Genomic DNA, 21,519 nt, shown 5'->3' on the forward strand with positions numbered 1-21,519 from the left:
TGAAGGAATAGGTGACTTTATAGTTCTTCTTGGGTTCTAATCTGTGGACTATTGGTGAATATTGCAATGTCACATGGAAACTAATAATTCCATGCAATGGGCATATGATTAATGTATTTCAAATCACAGCTCATCCATTATTTTATTTTATTTTTTCCTCGCAACCTCCAGTGCACTGATTCAGATCAAAAGTATAACTTCACACAGTTTTAAAAAGGTGATTAATTATAATAATTATATCCGAATTAAAAAAAAGTTAGACTAAAGTATCTTGTAATTAATGAAACAAATTTGTCTATTGAAAATAAATATTGACTTTATGAGAAACAATTTTAAAAAAAAGTGACAAATGTTTTTTGAAATTTGTCGTTTTACTTATAAATAAAAACAAAGGCACAAATGCATGGTAGTAGCATTAATGTTTGAATTTACCGATCTATCCTTTATAGGAATCGGGTCATTATGTTAGGAGCAATCAATAAATCTGACATATTCCAGAATTATGAGAGTTGACTAGAATTGAGGATTAATAATAGATTGATTTCTAATTGAATTCCAAAACAAGAAATGATTCCTTCACAATTAATGTGATTATTCCCATCAAATCATTTCCTTCATTATGAGGTGAATTAATAATGATTGGGTTTTCCTCTTCGACAGAGGCTTAAACAGGGGTAAGTGGTTGAAGGAAAAAATCACTCCAAAGTAAACAACTCTCTCTCAATGTCCATTTTTCCTCTTTCTCTTGTTAGTGTATCTACTATGTATACCTTAGATAAGACTCTAGTAGTCTAATCTCATGTAAGTGGTTAGATAGATTTTGCTGTATTCGAATTTGGTAAAACCCTAATCCCACTCTGTTTTTTCGGTATAATATTTATGTTTGATATTCCTTCATTCAATTCTCTTACATTTCATGAAAACGGAGGGAGTACTGTGATAGGCAACTCTGATGAATTTGAGATTGACTTTGCAATCTTGTTTTCCACAGGCTATGCAGCCTCCTGGCTCGTGATTACTAATGAGAATTCGAATTAAAAATGTTTGAATATATAAATATATTAGTACAGCTAATGTACTCATTACTATTTTCTTTACTTGTTAATTATAGGTTGCAGGAGTATGTTTGAAGGACACTTTAAGAAAAGCCCACACGCTAAATAGTGTCCATGTTTGTGACCATTCACAAGTTTTTTTTTTTTAAATGATCAAGGATGGTGGATAACCCTATATGGCTCCGCTTGTTTCGCATTAAGAAAAGGTGTTTTTCTTAAGATTTGTGATGTTGATTTTGCTAGAGAATTATTCTTTGAAAATTTTTTGTTTTGATTGGATTTCATTAATAATATTAAAAGAAATATGTGCTATATATCTAATGTCAGGTGATAGACAAAACAACTTAGATAATGGAATATTTTCAAAGCATATTCTAATTAATTTTTATAAAAAGATTCTAATCAATTAAAGACTGAAGTAGTAGAAAAAATTATGCAATGATTTTCATATAATCCGGTTTTCAAATCAATATAGAACATTGTTTACTGTAGTTGATACTTGATGGAGTTAATGAGTTTGAATTTGACTTTGTAATACAAACAAGGTTTTGAACAGATACTGTAGCTCTTGTTTTTGACTATTCATGAGTTCCACTATATTATAAGCTAATAAGAGTTCCTTTTAAGAACTCTGTATAGATTTATGTGCAAAATATTAATTTTTGCTTATGTGAAATTTGTATTTCTGCTTTACATAAGGTTCTGCTCAAGTGATTGATATATATGGTAGTAGGCATTATATATGCATGTAATATCCCAAATTTATAAACTAGAGTTCAAAAATATGCTTGAATACAGTAAGTTATTAAGTTCAATCAGTCAAGAGATCCCTAAATTTCTTTAAAAGATGGAAGGGTTTTCAGGGATAAAAAACAATTTAAGACAAAGTGTCTATAGAAAATTTCCCAGAACTGAGAATTGAGCTATTAGAAGTCTAAATAGATTGACTAGGATAGGCCACAAGGAATAAATACGGCTGGGAGGGTAACAAAAATATTTTACATGACTCTTGGAGAATAATTAATACAATTGCTAAATTAAAAAAATTATGTGACAATTTTATCTTTGGATACTGAGTTTTCTAGAAAAGGATTACAGTTAAATCTTAAGAATATTGCAGTAAATCTAAAAGGAATCATAAGTGTAAATGAATATTATGAGATTACAGAAAAGCACCTAGAGTTAGAAAATGAGCTAGAAGCCATGTTAACTGCGAAATGAAAAGCTCAATTGGGTTTGAAAATATAATTTCTAAAACTTTTGGATTTTAAGTTTAATTATCATAATTTACCCAAAATTTAGCATAATTATGGAAAATTCAGGAGAAATAAGAAAAATATTTCTAAGTGATCCTGAAGACCAAAAGGAGGTATTAAATATGAAAATTTCTCAGTAAAAATATATTGAGTTAAAAAAAAGTCTATTTTGGCCTATCTGTTTATACGGAGCCAAAATTTCATTGTTTAAAACTTATGTAAAATCTTTAAATAATTAAATATGTAATGATTTTAGTAAATTAATGGGGGAAAAAAAGTTCCTCCTCGAGAAAATTAGATGTTAAGTGTGAATTCTTCTAAATCGTCAAAAAAAAAAATGAGGGACAAAATGGACTAGAGAAATTAAAGAAAATTAGTATAGTAAAATTAATGTGTAAAGCATTGGTATTTACGGTGTTCGCGGTTTTTGCAATTTTCAGTTATATAAGTTACTTTCTCTTGATTTTTGTAATTTTTGATATCCAAGTCCAAAACTGTCCTCTAGCAAATTTTAAAAAGAAGTGTAAGATTTGAATTTTTAAGAAAACTCTTTTTACACATCAAATCATTCTTTTTTTAAAGTATGGACAAAATTAAAAAGTGATTTATTTTTAAAATAATTTTATTATTTTAACTAACTTACCTTACTTTTTAAAAGTTAGTTTTGAATGACTTATAAAAGTACTGGGGAATATATATATCTCATTGATAATTGTGTTAGCTACTTTTTTATTTTTAAATATAAGAGATATTACCTTATGTTTTACTCTCTCCATTCATTAATGTAAGGTATTTTTTAAGAAATTAGATATTAAATAATATAAGATATTTTTAGTCTTTTGAGATATAATCATTGTCTTTTTTAAAAAAGTGCCCATATTGATGAATGGCTTTATATTTATTGTAGAGTGTTTAATAAGGATAAATATAAAAAGATAGTATTAGTTTGAAAATAGGTAACTACTTTATTGGGGATAAAATTTAGTTAAAAATACCTTACATTTTTTTTACAGATGGAGTATTGTTTTTCTACTATTATAAGCAAAATTTACAAATTTCAAGGTGCATTAATTTCATGTTCTCAATTTCTCCCTTAGAAATTCATAATCTCATTAACATCAGAGTAAAAAAAAAAAAAAGTAAACATTCATTACAAGGATATTTCACTCTAAGCATTTTAATTTTATAACATATATTAAAAGGATTAACTAATTTTCATAAAATGTGTGAGCTGGTTGAAGTTCTCTTACATTTTTCCCGTCTCCATTTATAAGGAATTTTTATAAAAAATCACACATATTAATAAAATTCAATAAATATATTTTAAAACTTTACTTTTTCAAATTAAAAAGATAAATTTTAAAAATTTTCCTAATTTAATATTCTATTTGTAAAATAATATACTTCCAAAAATATTATTAAAGAGAGAAAAATATGGAAGGAATGTTGAAAAAGCATCATTAATAAAAAATTTATTTTTATTAAAATATTTTATATTTTGAGATGTAAAATATCTTTTAAAAATATTTTATAAATTGAGACAGACAAAGTATTTGAATAGGGAGGGAATATCTCTTATGAATTTGAGTTTGAGTTTGTAATCTTGTTTTCGACAGGCTGTATATGAAACGCACTCATTATTATTTCAATGATTTTTTGAGCTTGCAAAAGTTTGAAGCGCATTTTAATAAAAAGGCCACTGGCTCTTATGGTCTTCTTGTTTGATGGACACTTTATCCTAAACAGGGGATAACCCTTTTATGGCGCTGTTTGTTTCGCGTTTCCATTAGAAGTAGAAAGGCTTTTCACAAGTTTTTCTTTTTTTTTTAATGTTTTTATTTGAATAGAATTCTTATTTGAAAATATTGTTTTATTGGATTCCATTGATTACGTTAAAGAAATGGATGGCAAAAGATAGACAAAACAGCTTGGATTATCTATTTATCTAAGATTATCTATTTATCTAAAGAGTAAAGCAGAATGAATCATGCATTAGTTGTTGTAATTTGGTTTTCAATTGAAGCCTATAGCTAATTGATTTCCCTGAGCTAGTAGACAGCGTCTATGAATTTGACTTTGACTTCCCAACGTTGTTTGGGACATGCACTGTTTTTGACAGGCATCGTTTCTCCTTGTTCGTGATTATTCAAGAAGTGCTTGAGGCACGATGCCTGTCAAAGACAATGCATGTCCAGAATAAGAACTGAAGCTGAAAACTCTATTTAAATAAAAGTTTGAATTTTAAAATTTAAATTTTTTTAAAATAATTAAGTTTAAAGGTTTAGTTTTAATAAGTCCTGTAAAAAAAAAGCTTAGGTTCAGGTAGTCTTTCAAGCTTTATTATATTATTATTAATTTTTTTTCTTGATAAAACATGCGTTTGAAGTCAAGAAAAACCTACTCACCTGAAACCTTGATTCTATACATGTTATATTATTATTAATTTTAATTTATTTTAAAATTTATTTAATATAATTTAATAAATATCAGTGTACAATATAAAATTTCTAATATTTTTTATTTTTTTTATAATTATTATGTTTGTGTATTTATTAAAAATGAACTGTTTTTTAACTAAGATATAAATTTTATTACTAGACTTCTAAATGTGTATTGTTTAATTTCTAAAAATTATGAGAATTTTCATTTTTTTTAAAATTTTAGAATATTTTAATTAATTTATAGTGCTTAATTTTATTTTTTTTAAAATTTTTTTAGAATAGGGCTTGCAAGCCAGCCCTGAGCCATTCAAATAAAGGCCGAGCCTTAGAAAAGTGATGAAAAATAAAAAATCAAGCTTAAGAGCTCAAGTCCTTATGGGCCGGGCTCATAAAGGTTGAGCCCACCTGTTTTCCAGCTCTAATTTCACTATAGGACTATTATAGAATTCATTCTAAAAAGGTTAAGAAGATTATAAGAAGATTACAATATATAATACTCGCTCCTCTATCTCAAATTATAAAATATTTTAAAACAAAATCATATATACTAATAAAATTCATTAAATAAATAAATACACTTTATAACTTTACTTTTTTAAGATAAAAATATAAATGTTCCCCATTCATTTAATACTTTATTTGTAGAAAAATATTAAAAAGAGAGAATAGATGAGAAGTGTAATATTGAAAAACATAATTAATGAAACTTTATTTTTGTTGAAGTATTTTATATTTTGAAACTCCAAATCTCCTTTAAAAGTGTCTTATAATTTGGAACGAAGATAGTACTTCCTCTATACCACAATATAGGGTAACTTTTAGAACCCTTGTTTGGTCCAAAATATAGGATAATCAATAAATTTTAAAAATATTTTTAAATATATTCCTACTTCATTTATTACTCTTTTTGAAAGATGATATATTGAAAATTCAATTGTTATTATCAAGGCACTTATATAGTATATTTATTGATGGTACAATTAAAAAGATGTAAATTTAAAAAAAAATTAAGGTTTTAACAACTTTTTCAAGAATCATAAATTAATAATCAATTCTCTATATTATAGTTTAAAAAGAGTACTATGCATCGTATATTATTTAATCAAAAGTAATGGTGCATGTCCATCGATAAGAGTATATTTTATAGTTAAATAGGTAAAAATTTTGGTTTATAATATGTCAATATTGTATACTTGTTTAATAAAATTTTTATATATATTTTTATCTATACTTAGGAATTTTTATACAAAATTTACTCAAATCCTTCCTTTTTAATATATTTTACAGGAAAAATTGTAAAGGAGAGAAAAGAAGGAAAGCAAAAAAATCATAAAAGGAAAAAGAAAGGGAGAATTATATTAAGGATCTGGGAAGACAATTTGCAAATAAGAATTAATATAAAATAAAATATTGTTAAAATAAAAATATGATTTTTTTTTATATACTTGTTATTGATCTTGTGAATAATTTTTTAAAGATCTTTGATAGTTCTCCAAAAAAAAAAACAAGGAGAAAAGACAAGGCGGAAGTTAAGAATGAAGAAAAGGTCAAAAATAAAAAAAACAAACAAACAAAGAAAGAAAGAAAGAACGAACATAGAAAAAGAAGAAGAGGAGGAATAGACGAGGTTTCAACTGAAAAAAGAACAAAGAATTAAATGAAAATAGATGAGGCTTAAGCTGCGTAAAAGGGGGGGGGAGTATATTTTGAAAAAAAAAGAAAAAATTAGCTTAATGACTTTAAAAAATATAATTCTCATAAATTATGGATGAAATTTTTAAATATTTTGAAATATGGCTCATTTATAAAATTAATTAAATATGTTTTATTTTTTTTTCTTCAGATTAAATTTATTAATTTAATAGAAAAGCTAAGCTTCTGGTATGGCCATCAAGACGCTATAGAATGAAAAAAAAAAAAAAAACTGATTAGAAAGCCAAGCACTTATAACACAGTATATATCTTGCGGATTCAATTAAAAAAATGAATTTGATAAGTTTTTCTATAATTAATAGCTTAACATAGAAGAAGAAGAAGTTCTATGAAGTAATAGAGGAGACATAGGAGAGAAATAAAAGAGGTTCACACAGCTTGAATAGAATGAAAGAGGGAGAGATCTTCAGAACAAACCTTTGGACGCAGAAGAAGTGGGTAGTGGCAATCTAATGGAAGATGCATGAAATGAACAAACAGGCTATGGAAGGTGTTGATATCTAAAACAAGCAGCTCAGAATGAAGAAGTGATTGAAGAAAGTACCAAATCTCGTACCATAGGGAATTAAAATTGGCGCATGCGGCTGCGATCAAAACAGGGAGGGATCTTCAATGATGATACCAAGTTTTTTTTTTGTTCTGGGGATGACGATGGAGGGGTCCGACAGGAGGAATTAAGTTAGAACATTTGATTTCGCCCTGTAGCCCGAAAGAGACCGAGGCAGAGAAGGCGAGGCCTAAAAACCGCACGAGAGAGACTGGGAAGCCCAATGCAAGCCCAGGAAGCTATCCCTATTCACTCCACAAGAATATGATTAAGAAGACTTCTTTAATTATCATAGGAAATCCAGATATTACAATATAAATTAACACGATTTATCATGCATTTGAATATACTCCCAAATAAACCATCTGCAAACATGAACAGTGCATATTCTACCATTTTTATATTATGTTTTTGTTTGATTGATATTGATGATTGATGAATATACTTAATTGAATCGGTAATGTAGTATATCTTATAAAGTGAATAAAAATAAAAAAGGAAAACAATTTTATAAATGTTATCAAATATATTTCTTGATTTGTTGAAAGAAATTATTAAATTTCACAATTATCAATCAAAATTATATATATTCAAATAAAACAACTATAGCTGTGTAATTATTTTGAGTTGAGATAATATGAACATAATAGGATCACAATAGTTCATGGGTTTATGAACATCATAGAATCTATAGAAGCAAACAAAATTGTTGCCTCAGACTAAAATGATCATATATAAAATTTCTAAAAATGATGAAAAAGAAGAGAAAGTTAGACCAGCTGGTATATAATTAGCTAAAATGAAAACAGTACTCAAGAGGATAATATGAGTTCAATTTATTCATATAATAATTATTTGAACATCTGTGTGTAGTTATTACAAACAGCAGCAATGCTAGACTGAAAATTATTCAAAGTAGTCTTAACAATTGGAAAAAGCTTGAAGCCTTGTACTTGATCTTGATCATGCCTCCTGGAACTTGACTTTGTAAGGAGCATCAGTGAGTGCCACGCGGTTGTTACCTTTCTCATCTACAAAAACTCCGACATTTTTGCACAGACGTCTGCAAGATTTGCACCCACTTGGACAATAAACAAGCTTATAATCTCCTCCATACTCTTCAATCTTCCATCCTGGTTCCCCCAGAATGCCACCAGTTGTCACGAACCAATGATTTGACGAAGCATCAAACCGATCAAGCTTCCACACTGTGGACTGAGGACACTTATTGTACCCAGAGAACTGAATGTTTAGATCACTATAGACAGGAATCACGCCCTTCTTGGGGTTCAAAGGTGTGAATGTGACTGGTAAGGCACGATATCTATCCCCCACCACCACATCAAGCGGGCAATATTTTCCGATGCCGGCGAGTGAGAAGCCGGCATCGCGACTCCAACATCGGCCATGAGGTGCACATTTGATAATGGGAGCAACAGGAAGAATGTAGTAATTGGAGCCAGCTCGGAGAACCTTGCCTGTTGTGTCAACCACTTGCCTTGGGGAAGCATCATCAGCTGCTACAAGCAGTGATTGAAGGCCCATGCTCAAGGCATAGAGCAGCACAAATAATGCGACAAGTGAAGTTTTCATTGTTCTCTTGCAAATTAAACCTTTGGGTTTATGATTTTGTGGAAGTGATGGAGATTAGAAGCGTGAATTTATAGTGCTTGTTCGGATCCAATCTGTGGATTCTTGGTGTAAGTTTCAATTAATGTCTCGGATAGACTGATTTACATACAAGGGGCATTTGATTAATATACAGATACATGGATATTAGAGTTCCAATATTCATAATTCTCTTGTAAAATTGTTCTCAAGACCGTAGTAGTACGGATCTTGCATGAATTTTCAACAACTGGCAATGTAGTCTCCTGTTTTGTTATTATTCATGAGTTCAGCTGTATTATAGAAGTCATTCTAATTAGGACAGTTATGAAGATTTTTTTTTTTAATTTGGCCAAAACTGTTATAATATTGGAATATATAATATAGCGTGGAAAATGTAGTAATTTATTTTTAGTGTCGTCATAGTTTGGAGGGAGTTTGTTTAATGAACATTTCAATAGGCTAGGCTAAATGTATGGTACTCTTCTTATTTGTCACCTAATCAGAGTAATGCTTCATATAATTAACGAAATAGCTTATAATTTATAGTATTTATTTGATGGTACTACATTTTTATTAACATTTGATGAATATTATTGTCTTTTTATTGAAGCTATAATTTGTGTTGAAATGTTCATTAAACTTACTCCTCCAAACTCTAACAATCAAAGAAAATATTAACTAATTATTATATTGCCCAGACTGCTAGATATATTTTAATCTTGACAAAATAAAAATTTTATAAAAATGAATTGTATAATCCAGATGGACACGTGAATAATCAAAAACCAGGTGGCTGCCTGTCGAAAACATATATTAGTGCCGTACAATACAGTGTCGGGAGAATTCATACACAAACCATACTACTTCAGGACTTTCGTAATTTTTATTTTTCTAATGCATATGGACTCAATAATTAATAATGGGACCCTAATATTTAATACATTTAAAAAATGCCCACTGAATGCGATTTAATCTACCGTAGACTGGGGGAATAAAAAAAAGTACAGAAGGATCCATAGATTAGAACCAAAGTAGTAACACTATAAATCTACGCTCTTGATCTCTATTATTAGCATCCATCACAAGTTCAAATACGAAAGCGTACAGAGAAATGAAAACCCTAATGTTAGCATTCGTGCTGCTCTATACATTGAGCATAAGCATTCAACCACTACTTGTAGCAGCTGATTCTTCACCTAAGGAAGTGGTTGACACATCCGGCAAGATTCTCCGAGCTGGAACCAATTACTACATCCTTCCTGCTGTTCCTATTACCAGATGCAGAGTACCCAATGGCCGGTGCCGGATTCAACAAGCCGGCTTCTCGATCGCCGGCATCGGCAAATATTGCCCACTTGATGTGGTGGTGGTAGAGAGATATCAAGCCCAGCCTGTCACGTTTACACCTATCAACCCTAAGAAGGGTGTGATTCGTATCTCTACTGATCTAAACATTCAGTTCTGTGGGTACAATAAGTGTCCTCAGTCCACAGTGTGGAAGCTTGACCGCTTTGATTATTCATCGAAGCAATGGTTTGTGACGACTGGTGGCATTGTGGGGAAGCCAGGATGGGAAACTATTAACAATTGGTTCAAGATCGAAGAGTGTAATGGAGATTATAAGCTTGTTTATTGCCCAAGTGTGTGCAAATCTTGCAAGCATTTGTGCAGAAACGTTGGAATGTTTGTGGATGAGAATGGTAACAGACGTGTGGCACTCACTGATGCTCCTTACAAAGTCAAGTTCCAGAAGGCTTGATCAAGTGCAAGCTTCAAGCTTCCTCTACGAATAAGTGTAGTATATATGAAGTAATACAGACATACTGTACTTACTAGTTACCACTACACAAATGTTCCAATAATCATGTGAATAAAACTATAATAATATTATCCTCGTGTTTTATTTCAAATTTGCCATGGTTTTTCTTTCCCTTTTTTTTTCATATTTACAGAATAGTTATGGTCGTGTTATTTAATTTTGTCTGACATAACAACTTTTCTTATACAGGAATGAAAGTGAGAGTTAATTTTTTGATAAACGGAACTTATAGTACCTATAGATATCATCTTATTGGAAGCAATTTTGTTTGAAACATTATCAACAGGTATTAAATATAAGTATCTCTCCCAACAAAAATTTAAATTTTGATTTGCTATATTATGAAAGACTAGCTCTTTTTACTAACCCCAACGCTTATTCATAAACTTTCAAATATACATATATATTATCATCATGTGTGTTCATTTGGACTTACAAATGGTTTTTCTTTTCTTTTTATAAATTACAGGAAGTTTATATCAACATTACTTTATTTATGTTATATATTAAAAATTGTAGACGTACATCTTAGTTTATTACATATTTAAGCTCTTAAATTTTTCACTTTTATGAATGCTTCTAATACTGATTCTACTAAGCCACGAAGAAGTGTGGTACCAAAAAAACCATTAAAAAAGTAGCAAATTGTTATTTTCCATGGATTGAGCTAGCACAGGAAAAGAAAGTTTTAATTTGATTTTTCATTTTTATAAAATAGCTTTTCATTCCTCTAATTCTAACATCTTTTGTTTCAAACAATTTTTTTTCCAATCATTGTTATTTTTAAAAAAAATTAAATTTAATATGTTAACATTTTAGAATATTTTGTTAATATTTAAAAATTTAATATAATTTTTTTATGAAAATAACAATATTAAGGTTAAAAAATTGAAAAAATACTTTATAAAATTGAAAAATTAAAATAAAATTATATATATAATTAATGAATTAAAAGCATATTTTAGATAAAGAAGACTCTGATCTCCATTTGATAGTTTGTTACATTATCTGTAAATAGTGTTGATTAATGCTTCGGTATGTCACACCGTTATCTCTAATCTCTTATTTTAATAATTCCTCCAGTATTGATAATTTCAAATGATTTACTCTTCTGTTCCTAGTTTTTCTTATTTTGTTTTGGCTTATAAAAAGAGTTGATTTTATCAATCATAAAAAGAAGTTCAGTACACATAATCGAACCCAACAAATACTTAAAAAATAAAAAAATATAATGTAACACACAACTTACCCGATTAAAAAAAAGGAAAAGAGAAGCAATAAACTAAGTCAATAACAAAAAACCAAAAACAGTAAAACAAGAAAATTCAACCAACAAAATTAACCAATGTCCTCTTATTCTGAGGAGAGCTAATATGAATAGATTCAGAACAACTACCAACCTACAAATCGGCAGCCAAAAACCCGAACAAAGAAAATATAGCAACTTCATTACTTTGGCAAGTCATCAAGGAAAACTTAACATCCTTGCATGATTCTTTGCCAGATAATTTATCCTGCACAATCTCAAAACAATGCCAATCATGATCAATACTTATCTGGTCCTATTTATAAATTATTCCTATTAAAAATATATTCTTTAATAATATATTTTCTCTTTTCAACATTCAATGAAAAATAAAAAAAGTAATTTGTAAGAAAAATTTAATGGTGTAATATGTAAATAGGATAAAAAAAAATTGTCTTTCTACCTATAAATAAAATCAAAGAAGTATATTATTAACATACATAATCATATTTGACCAAACCGTAGTGGTTAACTAATGTCTTGATTTTAAAGATTCTTATCAGTGATATGAAAAGAATTCTATTGACGTGGTGTTTAATATTTAAGAAGTTTAAAGCAGAATATTTTATTATGTTCACTCAACCAAAGGAAAGACCTGCAGTTATCCCTGTTGATTAAGACATTAATTAAGGGAAAGCCCAAAGCCCAATACAAATCTTATTCCCTTAAAATAGAAAGCCCAAATCAAGAGTGGAGACTGAGGGACCAATAAGGGTCACGGCTTCTCCTAACTTTTTAATTTTTTTTAGTAAAATGTAGGGATTATATATTTTTAACCTCCTACGTTAGCACATTATAAAAACATTGAGACACTAGATGAAATTTTTTTTCAATTCTATAGTAATATTTTATGTATGTATAGTTCAATTGTTGTAGTAATTTCAAGATATAGTTATCATAGAATCAACTTATTTTCAAAAAAGATAGCATTATACTTGCTTTAAAAGTATTGATATCATTTAATTTTGTTTTTATTTTATATTTGATGAAAGAAATTATAATAATTATTACTAATAAACTTTATAAAGTATTGGAACAAAAACCCCAAGATATATTAAGTGAAGAATATATCAATTGAAAAAATTAAATAACAAACTCAATAAGCAAGTAATAAAGTTTTTTTATATTGAATAGAACTTTAGATAACAAGAATACATTTAAATTATTCAATGCTTATGGAAAAAATAAAATATTTGTCAATTTAATGATAGTTTATATTAAGAAGAAATTTTTTTAAAATTATTGTAAACATGATAATTAATTATTCTTATATCATGAAGAATTAATGAGCAAAACTTAAAAATAAAGGCATGTATTTATTTTTGTTATATATATATGTGTGTGTGTAGTATGTATGTAAAATTGAATGTAAATATTTATGTATGTTATGTTAATAATACATGCATGCATGCATGCATGCATACATACATATATATATTATATTTTTTTTCGATTATCATACATGATGCATGCATACATATATATATAATTTTTTTTCGATTATCATACATGCTTTGTTATTTCAATTCTCCCTAACAAAATTGTTTGCTCCGTCCCTGGCCCAAGTTGTTATCCTCTCATGTTTGTAATATTTCTAAGGTACACATTTGTTATATCCACTTATTCCTTTTTGGAAAAATAACAATTAGGGATCCCAGAAAAATATTAATAACAATGAAAAACTTTGAATTATTAAAATTTCAATAACAAACCATCGTTCTCACTTATAATTAAAAAAATATGAATAGTCAACTGAAAAATCAACAAAGTATACTTAAAATTATTTGTAATATCAGACTGTCAGTTGGAGAATTTATGGAAGTTGTGAATATCAATTTTTTGTTATCAATAAGCACAATGATATTGAACAATTCATATAACACCACTTAATAAAATAAGGCTTGTTGGTGTTGTGTACAAATAAACCTTTTGAAAAATCAAGAAAATACACTTAAGATCATTTGTAATATTAGTTAAAAATTTACATTGTGAATCATAAATCTATCACTTGTAATTTTTTTACTATTAATATATAAATAAATCATTTAAAAAATCTACAAATACACTTAAAATTATTTATAACGTTAATTAAAAATTTAATAAAGTTAATTATAAATTGCAAACCAATCACATGATTTTTTTTATCGTTTAAGCAATCAACAAAAGATATTTGAAAATCTCAAACTAATCAATAAAAGATATTTTTTTTATAAGTAAAAACTATGATCTCTTGTTTGTGCCCAAAAAAAAGACCATGATCTCTTGTCCGTATTTCAATGATTCAAAATTAATAGTTATTATTAGTGTTTTTATGGCCCTTAATTGTCATTTTTTTAATTTTTTGATAACATTATATCCACTCATTCTTTATATGTGGAACATAACCTATGGCATTGTGCCCCTACCTATTTATGCCTCATTGGTATGATGAAAATGATTTTAATAGAAATGAAAATAGAGATAGAGATGAAATGGATATGGGTTGTTTTAAAATATATTTTGATATGTTCATGGAATCTTGATATAATTTTTATCATAAATATATATTCATAATATTAAAAGACCAAAATAACCTCACTAAAAAAACACTATAGACCAACATAGCTACCCTTCTCCACATTACTACTGAAGAACCACCACCAAAGAACAATCAACGATCAACAATCCATATTCAATCATCAACAATCAACAAAAATTAACATTTAAACAACAAATTTATATTCAAGAAATTGAAGATAAAGTTCGAGAGAGAGGGGAGAGGGAGATCCCAAATTAACACTTTCGCTCTACAACAATCAAGAAATCAAAGGCAAAGAATGAGAGAAGAGGAAGATCGCGAGGGAGATGAAGATCCAAATTTAACCCAGATCAAAGCATCTCGACCTCTCTTTTGTTCTAAGTCTTAGTTTCAGCAAATCGAAAGGTTGGTTTGAAGTCACCTTTGAGTTTAGCCATAAAATCGAAAGGTTGCTGTTGTTGGAAGAGGATGAGTCATCATCAATTTTTGCCATTAATGGAGCTTGCTGCACCGGAGGTCGCTTGTGGTCACTGTTCAAAGCTAGAAGTCACTGTTGACAAAGTTCAAGGTCGTTGACTGGTTGCTAGGGGTTGAGAAATTGATGGAAGGTTGAGTAAGGGGGGGAAGAGAGAGAGGGGGAGGGAAGGGGAGGAAAAAAGAAAAAAGGATGATGAAATTTCAAAATTGAATATTTTTAATGAAATTCAATTCCACCAATTTAAGTGGAATTGCTTTCCATATGGAATTAATTTTTGCCATACCAAACTATCTTTTTTTTTTCCATTTTCATTTTCCATTCCAAAGGCACAACTCCAACATACCAAACAGGACCTTAAGAAAATGTAATAAGTAACCTTCATTTGAGCAAGAAGAAAATAAGATGGATAAAAAAGTAGAAGAGAGAACTTTTAAAATAGCATAAAAAACTATTTTAGAAATTTATGTTGAGTTTTTACTCTTCTCTAGTTTCTCTCACTTTTCTCTCTAACCAAATCAAGCCTAAAGCATCGTTAATATTTATCATCACTCTTTGAATTTTATCATAGTATCGAAGGTGCAACCAGGTCTGATGAAATGGTCAGGTCTTAAAATATGCCACCAAGCATACCTTCAATTGATTCAAGTTCGTCCTCTTCGTTGGCTGCCACAAACTTTCCGAAAGCTTTAGGGGCGGCGAACTATCTTACCAACCGTGTTCAGTCAAACTGGATTGAACTAACTTTCCAGTTTGCAAATGATCATCTTGCCTATCATCGAGGATTCACGTGGGAAGCATTTCTAATGGACCAAACCATGCCTAACGCAATGGATCATGCAGAATAATGTAGCCAAGCTAAACATTAAAGGGCCATCCCTTGAAAAGTTGGGCATAAATATAATATCTCAATTTAAATTTTAAGAATCAATTAAAATTAATAGGAAATTCTTACACAAATTTCTTTGAATATCTATCTACATGTAATGTGGGAAAACAATAATAATAGACAAGGCACAAACTATTATTTTAAAAAAAACAGAAAAAAAGAAAACCCATACTTCACAGTTTTTTTTTTTTTAAGTTTTATTTGATGCTTTTTAAGCTTCAAGTATGCAGATTTCATATTTAAAAAAAAAAAAAAACCTTACTTGCTAGTTCAAGTATGTTTTATGGTTATTTAAAGATAAACATCAAATATAAGTTATCATATTTTGTTTTTACTTTTTCTATTGTTCATTTGGCATTTATTTTAAAATAACCATAAAAAAATGCCTTTATTTTTAAGTACACGGAAGACAAATGAATAAAGCAAAATATAGAATAAAAAATATTTAAAGAGATGAGCTTCATGCACCCATTTAAAAAAAAAGCAATAAGAGGTAAAAACTATTAAGTAACTATTATAAAATACAATAGACATTTCAAATCAAAAAAGGAAATCTCTTTCTATCCTTCCTATATTCACAAGTCACAACACATTCATCATGTAGTCTAGAATTAAATCATTGAAGTGAGAATTTTTTACTAGTACATCACCGCTCTTGAACAAAAGGATACTCTTATATTATATTTATATTAGATTTATAAGCCACATCTAATATTTTTTTCTAGAATCAAGAAAAATCTTAAACTTCATTAATTGTCTAAAAATTCAACAAGTTTTCAACTTTATCCTTATTAAATATACATGCTTCAAAAATACAGTACTCAAGCATTTAATAACTTTTCCAAAATTTAATAGAAACAAAAGGATAAAAATTTACATGATAATCATCAAAGTACCTTATAAATATAATCAAAACAAATACTCTCTATCTCTCTACCATATAAATATGACTAAGAGAGTATCTCCAATGCCTCACCATCACCACTTAGAAAAAGGGTAAGCACTGTGGCTATAAGGAAGAATCCAGAACCTTCAGTTTGACTTTGGCTGAATCAAATTTCTTCTGCAGCCCAACAGAGGTTTAGAGAGAGAACATTATCAGGGCTTTTTTGGCAACTTAAAGACATTTGGTTTTGTTTAAGAAAATAACAGTCAAATGGTAAGGACTTCTTACTCTGCTCCATTGCTGTTGCTTTTTCAATAGTTGTGCGGAAAAACAAGTTGCCATTTCTCTGGTAGACAGCCTACATTAAGAAAAATGAAGTCCAAAAGTTCTTTATATCTTCTCAAACCCACTCACTTACCATAAAGTGCATGTTTCCGTGACATGAGGGGGAGAGAGAAGAAGCAGAAGAGAAGTAATAACTAATAAGAAGAGACTGTGGAACAAAACAACTATCTTATTCATCACAGGTAAGAAATAACCAACAGAAAAACAGACAAAACAAAGTGACAGGCCATCTTTATGATATGGGAATTAAGGTCACTTTGGTTTACTAAAAAGGAATGAATGGAATAGATTAAAAAAATAAAGGTAAAAATGAGATGATTAAAAGAATAGTGAGCCACATTCATATAAGAAGAGGACAATTTAGTTCATGGGATTGAGAATCATAATTTTTGAAATTTTTGGAAAGTGTGATGATTTTCACATTTATAGTAAATATTAATGAATTTTATCATGCTTACATGAGGAGGAAGGATGATTTAGTTCATTTTTGTGTTGATTTTTTCAATCCATTCTATTCCATTTCTTTCTAATAACCAAACATGACGTAAATGACAATAGTTACCTATATTCTGCATCTTGTCATCATCTTGCCCTGATTAAATAGGCTTTTCCGGTAAGCAACAAGGCTTCATTGGTAAGTGCTACAAGATTCAACCCTCTTAAATACACATACAAGTGGACGCATGCTCATACACAATCACTAGTAAATAATCATGTGAGAAGAGTCGAAGAACCAAATTACATCTAATGTTCAGTTATGACTCAAACAAGAAGTCAAGAACTTCATTTCCCGTTTACTTTCATCATCTTTTGAGCTTGCAACAGAGCTACAGGGACTGGCCCAATTTGACAGACTACATGTTTGACTTCTACAAAGGGATGAGAGTTTTAGAATTGAGAAATAAATAACTAAACCACCTCGAAGTATAGCCTGCCACTGAAAGATAAATTAACCTTATTGCTAAATATAGGCATATTTCACGAGCACTAAAACTTCAAAAACTCCAAGCCAACAGTACCACGTGCCTAAATAACCTAAGTAACCTTGTATAAGACAACACAAGAAATTCAGGGAAACAGAAAGTTTTGTAGTGTCCACATCCCTTAATATCTTCAGTAGCTTAACCAATAATAAATTTTTTAATAAAGGAAGGGCATCTTGGCAATTGACCAATAAATATTGCAATTTAGTCCCTGGGTCTTTTCATATTTCAGAATCATTTGGTCCTTTTATGCAATTATGTTCTTTATGGGCTCCTTCAATGATATTCTCTCATAAAATTGTCCTAAAAAGTTCTTTCCCCTGATCTCATGTGGGAATGTCATTGACATGAGTTACAAGTAGATAAAAATTATCTCTTCAGCCATAGTTATATATATATCCTATCTTGTCATCTTGTTCTGATTTAAAGATTTTTTTGTTAGCATGCAGTATGGCCCCATTGGTAATTGCTACAAGATCCAATCCTCTAAAATACATACGCACAAGCGCACAACACACACCATCATCAGAAAATAGTCATGTGAGAAGGGTTGAAGAACATGTAATGTTCAGTTATGACACAAACAAGAACTTCATTTCTCTTTCACTTTCATCATCTTTTGAGGTTGCAGCAAAGCGACAGGGACTGGCCCCATTTGACAGACTACATTTTGGCTTCTAGATATGGCAAACAAGGGAGAGAGCTCTAGAATTGAGAAAGAAATAAATGAATATACCCCAGGCCTACACTACTGCTGAAAGATAAAATTACCTAACTACTGGATACAGGCATATTTCACAAGCACTGAAAGCTTCAAAAGGTCTGAGTCAGTAGCAGTGTCCAATACAAATCTATACTCCCCTTAGTGATGGGAGATCAGTCTCTCAAACAACATAGCATCCATAATTTTCGCCATCATCACAAGAACACTCAATTTAGGACAAAGGGAGGAAAAAAAGGAAACAAGGAAAAGATGAAGGCAAACTGAGACACAGCTCACCTAGACATGTTTCCCCTATTACTTCACAAAGTTTGAGGAATATAGTGGCAATATCATTTTCTCTAAACTGAAATTTTCTGTTTCCAACTCAGCATTACATGATTAAATGATGAAAGCACCATAAATGTCCGCTCTTTCCAGCATTATATAAAATGCCTTGACAGTGGATTTGCAGTACTCATTATGGGGACAAAATTGTATATTACCAATAATCCCCACAAGAACAAGTGCCATCCTTGAAGTGATGAAAGCGGCTGGAATCTCTTACTATGATCTCACGATCAACAATCTTTGCTATTAGCTTTATTGCATTATGACAATCCCCACATGTGCGAAGATTTTTCATCACTGTTATTGTACTGCCTTCCATAGTGTTAAGCAGCCCAAATGTGATTGCAAGCCTTTCACTATGATAAGACAACATCTCTTCCCTCTGTTCAGTTTCAACATCATGTAAAGCAAATTGTTGATCAGGAACATAACCCAATTCCTTTAGCTTTACCCCTAACCAGTCTAGCTTTTGGTAAATTTTCTCACTAAGAGGGTGGGACCTATCTCCAGTAAGAAATTCATGCCTCCAACCTTTCAGTGATACCCAGCTGGACCCTGGTTGTTTTGAAACTCCTTTATGTTTCATCATTTTCCGTATCCTAGCTACTTCGTCCATCTGCTTGCAGAAGCATACAAATTAGATAATAAAACATAAGCTGCACTAGAATCAGGTTCCAGTTCAAAAATTTCATTTGCAGCCCGCTCAGCTACATCCAAATTAGAATGCATCCTGCAAGCACCCAGTAAAACCAGCCATACCATGGAATTTGCTTTCATAGGTAGGCTTCTGCTAGTGTTCTTCTGCTTCATCCAACTCCCCACAACGGCCAAGTACATCCACCATAACATGTGTAGTGCTCGACTGTCAGCTCACTTAATTTCTGCTCAAATATTTGAAAAAGCACCTTGCCTTTTGCAACATCCCTGAGTGACTACATGCTGAAAGTAAACCAGTTAGTGTGATTTCATCTGGATCTACTCTTTCACATAGCATTTGCTTGAAGACTATTAAAGCCCACATGCCACATCCATGCTGTGCACAGCCTACAATGGCTGAGTTCCATGACACAATATTTTTCTCACTAATCTTCTTAAATGCAATTATCCCATCATTGATATATCCACATTTGCTATACATGACAACAAGAGAGTTACCCACATATGTGTTAGTCACCAAACCTAGTTTAGTTGCTATCGCATGGATCTCCCTCCCCTTTTCCATATCCTCCAATCCACAACATGAATTCAAAGCACTTGTTAGAGAAAATTCATTTGGAAAGACAGTCTGTTTTCATCATTTCTCTGAAGACCTTAATTGCATGTTCATGCTCATTGTTCAAAGCATATCCTGATAAAAGAGCAGTCCATACAACAACATTCTCATGCAATATATCATGAAAAACCTTGTGAGCCACCTTCATTTGCTTGCAATTTGCATAAAATGTCACAAGTGAAGCGTATACATATTCATCAAGGCAATAGCCTAGCTTAAACATATGACATTGAATCTGAAGCCCTGCATGCAAAGCTGATATCTTAGAAGCAGCACTCAACCCACAAACTAAAGTAGTAGACGTGGGATGCATGCCCAACTGACCATCTTCTGATAAAGAAGCAAAGCTTCATCACTCTTTCCATTCTGGTCAAGCCCACTAATCATTGAAGTCCAAGAAATCACATTGCGGGTAGGCATGCCCTCAAATAGAAGCAATGCCTCTTCAATTCTGCCATTGCAGCAATACCCATGAATCATTGCATTCCACGTTGCTACATCCCTATAAGGCATTTTATGGAAAAATCTTTCAGCGTCCTTAACTCTTCCAACTGCAAAAGCCCATTCATAATGGTGGTCCAGGAGATAACATTCTTCTTAGGCATTTCATCAAAAAGTTTCTTGGCCATAATGAAATCTCCACAATCCAAACACCCTTTGATCATTGAATTCCAGGAAACCACATCCCTATAGGGCATTTCTTCAAAAGATTCAGAGCCTCACTAAGTCTATGATTTTGTGCATAACCCATCACCATCATAGTATACAGGGCAACACTAGGGGTTGGGATTTTGTCAAAGACAATGCGAGCTTCATCTAAACTCTGATTCTTCAGGTGATGAGAGAGTAAATGCTTATAAGAACTTGATTTGCTGTTACTCGTGACACACTTGAAGCCACTTAAAGAATTTGCTGTGGCTGAAGTGGTACAATTTCTAATAACGGCAAATGAAATTGATGTGGGTATATATATGAACGTTACAAAAGCAGTGCACACTGCTCTCATGGCCATCCATCACTTTGTCATGACTGTCGTCTAATTCCAAAAATAAACTCTTTGAATTCACTCTGAAATCAAAGAAATTTGAATCCTTCCATACCCAACACTAGACATTCAAATCCTCTGCACGTCAAGGAAGATGTGCAGGGTGTGCATCTCCTAACTTCTAATCTCAGACATTGGTGAATTAACACTCCATATCATGTCATATGAAAACTCATTTCAGAAAAACATTTTTTCCCCCATTTTCCTTCTTTCTCTTCTTCTCCCATTCTATTCCCATCAAAAACACAACACACCTCTAATCCATTGTGTTCTTACACGAAAATTTTGAGCTTGCAACAAAGTTAT

The 21,519-nt window shown here is 30.5% G+C and overlaps 2 protein-coding genes and 1 pseudogene across 2 annotated transcripts; 1 reads left to right on the plus strand and 2 right to left on the minus strand.

Moving 5' to 3' along the window:
• Positions 1 to 7,922: 7,922 nt before the first annotated feature.
• Positions 7,923 to 8,619, minus strand: LOC129304802 (miraculin-like). Its single transcript, XM_054944601.1, has one exon. The coding sequence runs from the start codon at positions 8,603 to 8,605 to the stop codon at positions 7,976 to 7,978; it is 630 nt and encodes a 209-aa protein (XP_054800576.1). The 5' UTR covers positions 8,606 to 8,619; the 3' UTR covers positions 7,923 to 7,975.
• Positions 8,620 to 9,714: 1,095 nt separating this feature from the next.
• LOC129304664 (miraculin-like) lies at positions 9,715 to 10,513 on the plus strand. Its single transcript, XM_054944394.1, has one exon. The coding sequence runs from the start codon at positions 9,735 to 9,737 to the stop codon at positions 10,380 to 10,382; it is 648 nt and encodes a 215-aa protein (XP_054800369.1). The 5' UTR covers positions 9,715 to 9,734; the 3' UTR covers positions 10,383 to 10,513.
• Positions 10,514 to 16,383: 5,870 nt separating this feature from the next.
• Positions 16,384 to 21,355, minus strand: LOC129305203 (pentatricopeptide repeat-containing protein At5g46460, mitochondrial-like; annotated as a pseudogene).
• Between the last annotated feature and the right edge of the window lie 164 nt (positions 21,356 to 21,519).

The sequence above is a fragment of the Prosopis cineraria genome, unplaced genomic scaffold (genome assembly GCF_029017545.1).
Source record: "Prosopis cineraria cultivar Desert tree isolate PC_DT_omini unplaced genomic scaffold, ASM2901754v1 PC3, whole genome shotgun sequence".
Taxonomy (NCBI): domain Eukaryota; kingdom Viridiplantae; phylum Streptophyta; class Magnoliopsida; order Fabales; family Fabaceae; genus Prosopis; species Prosopis cineraria.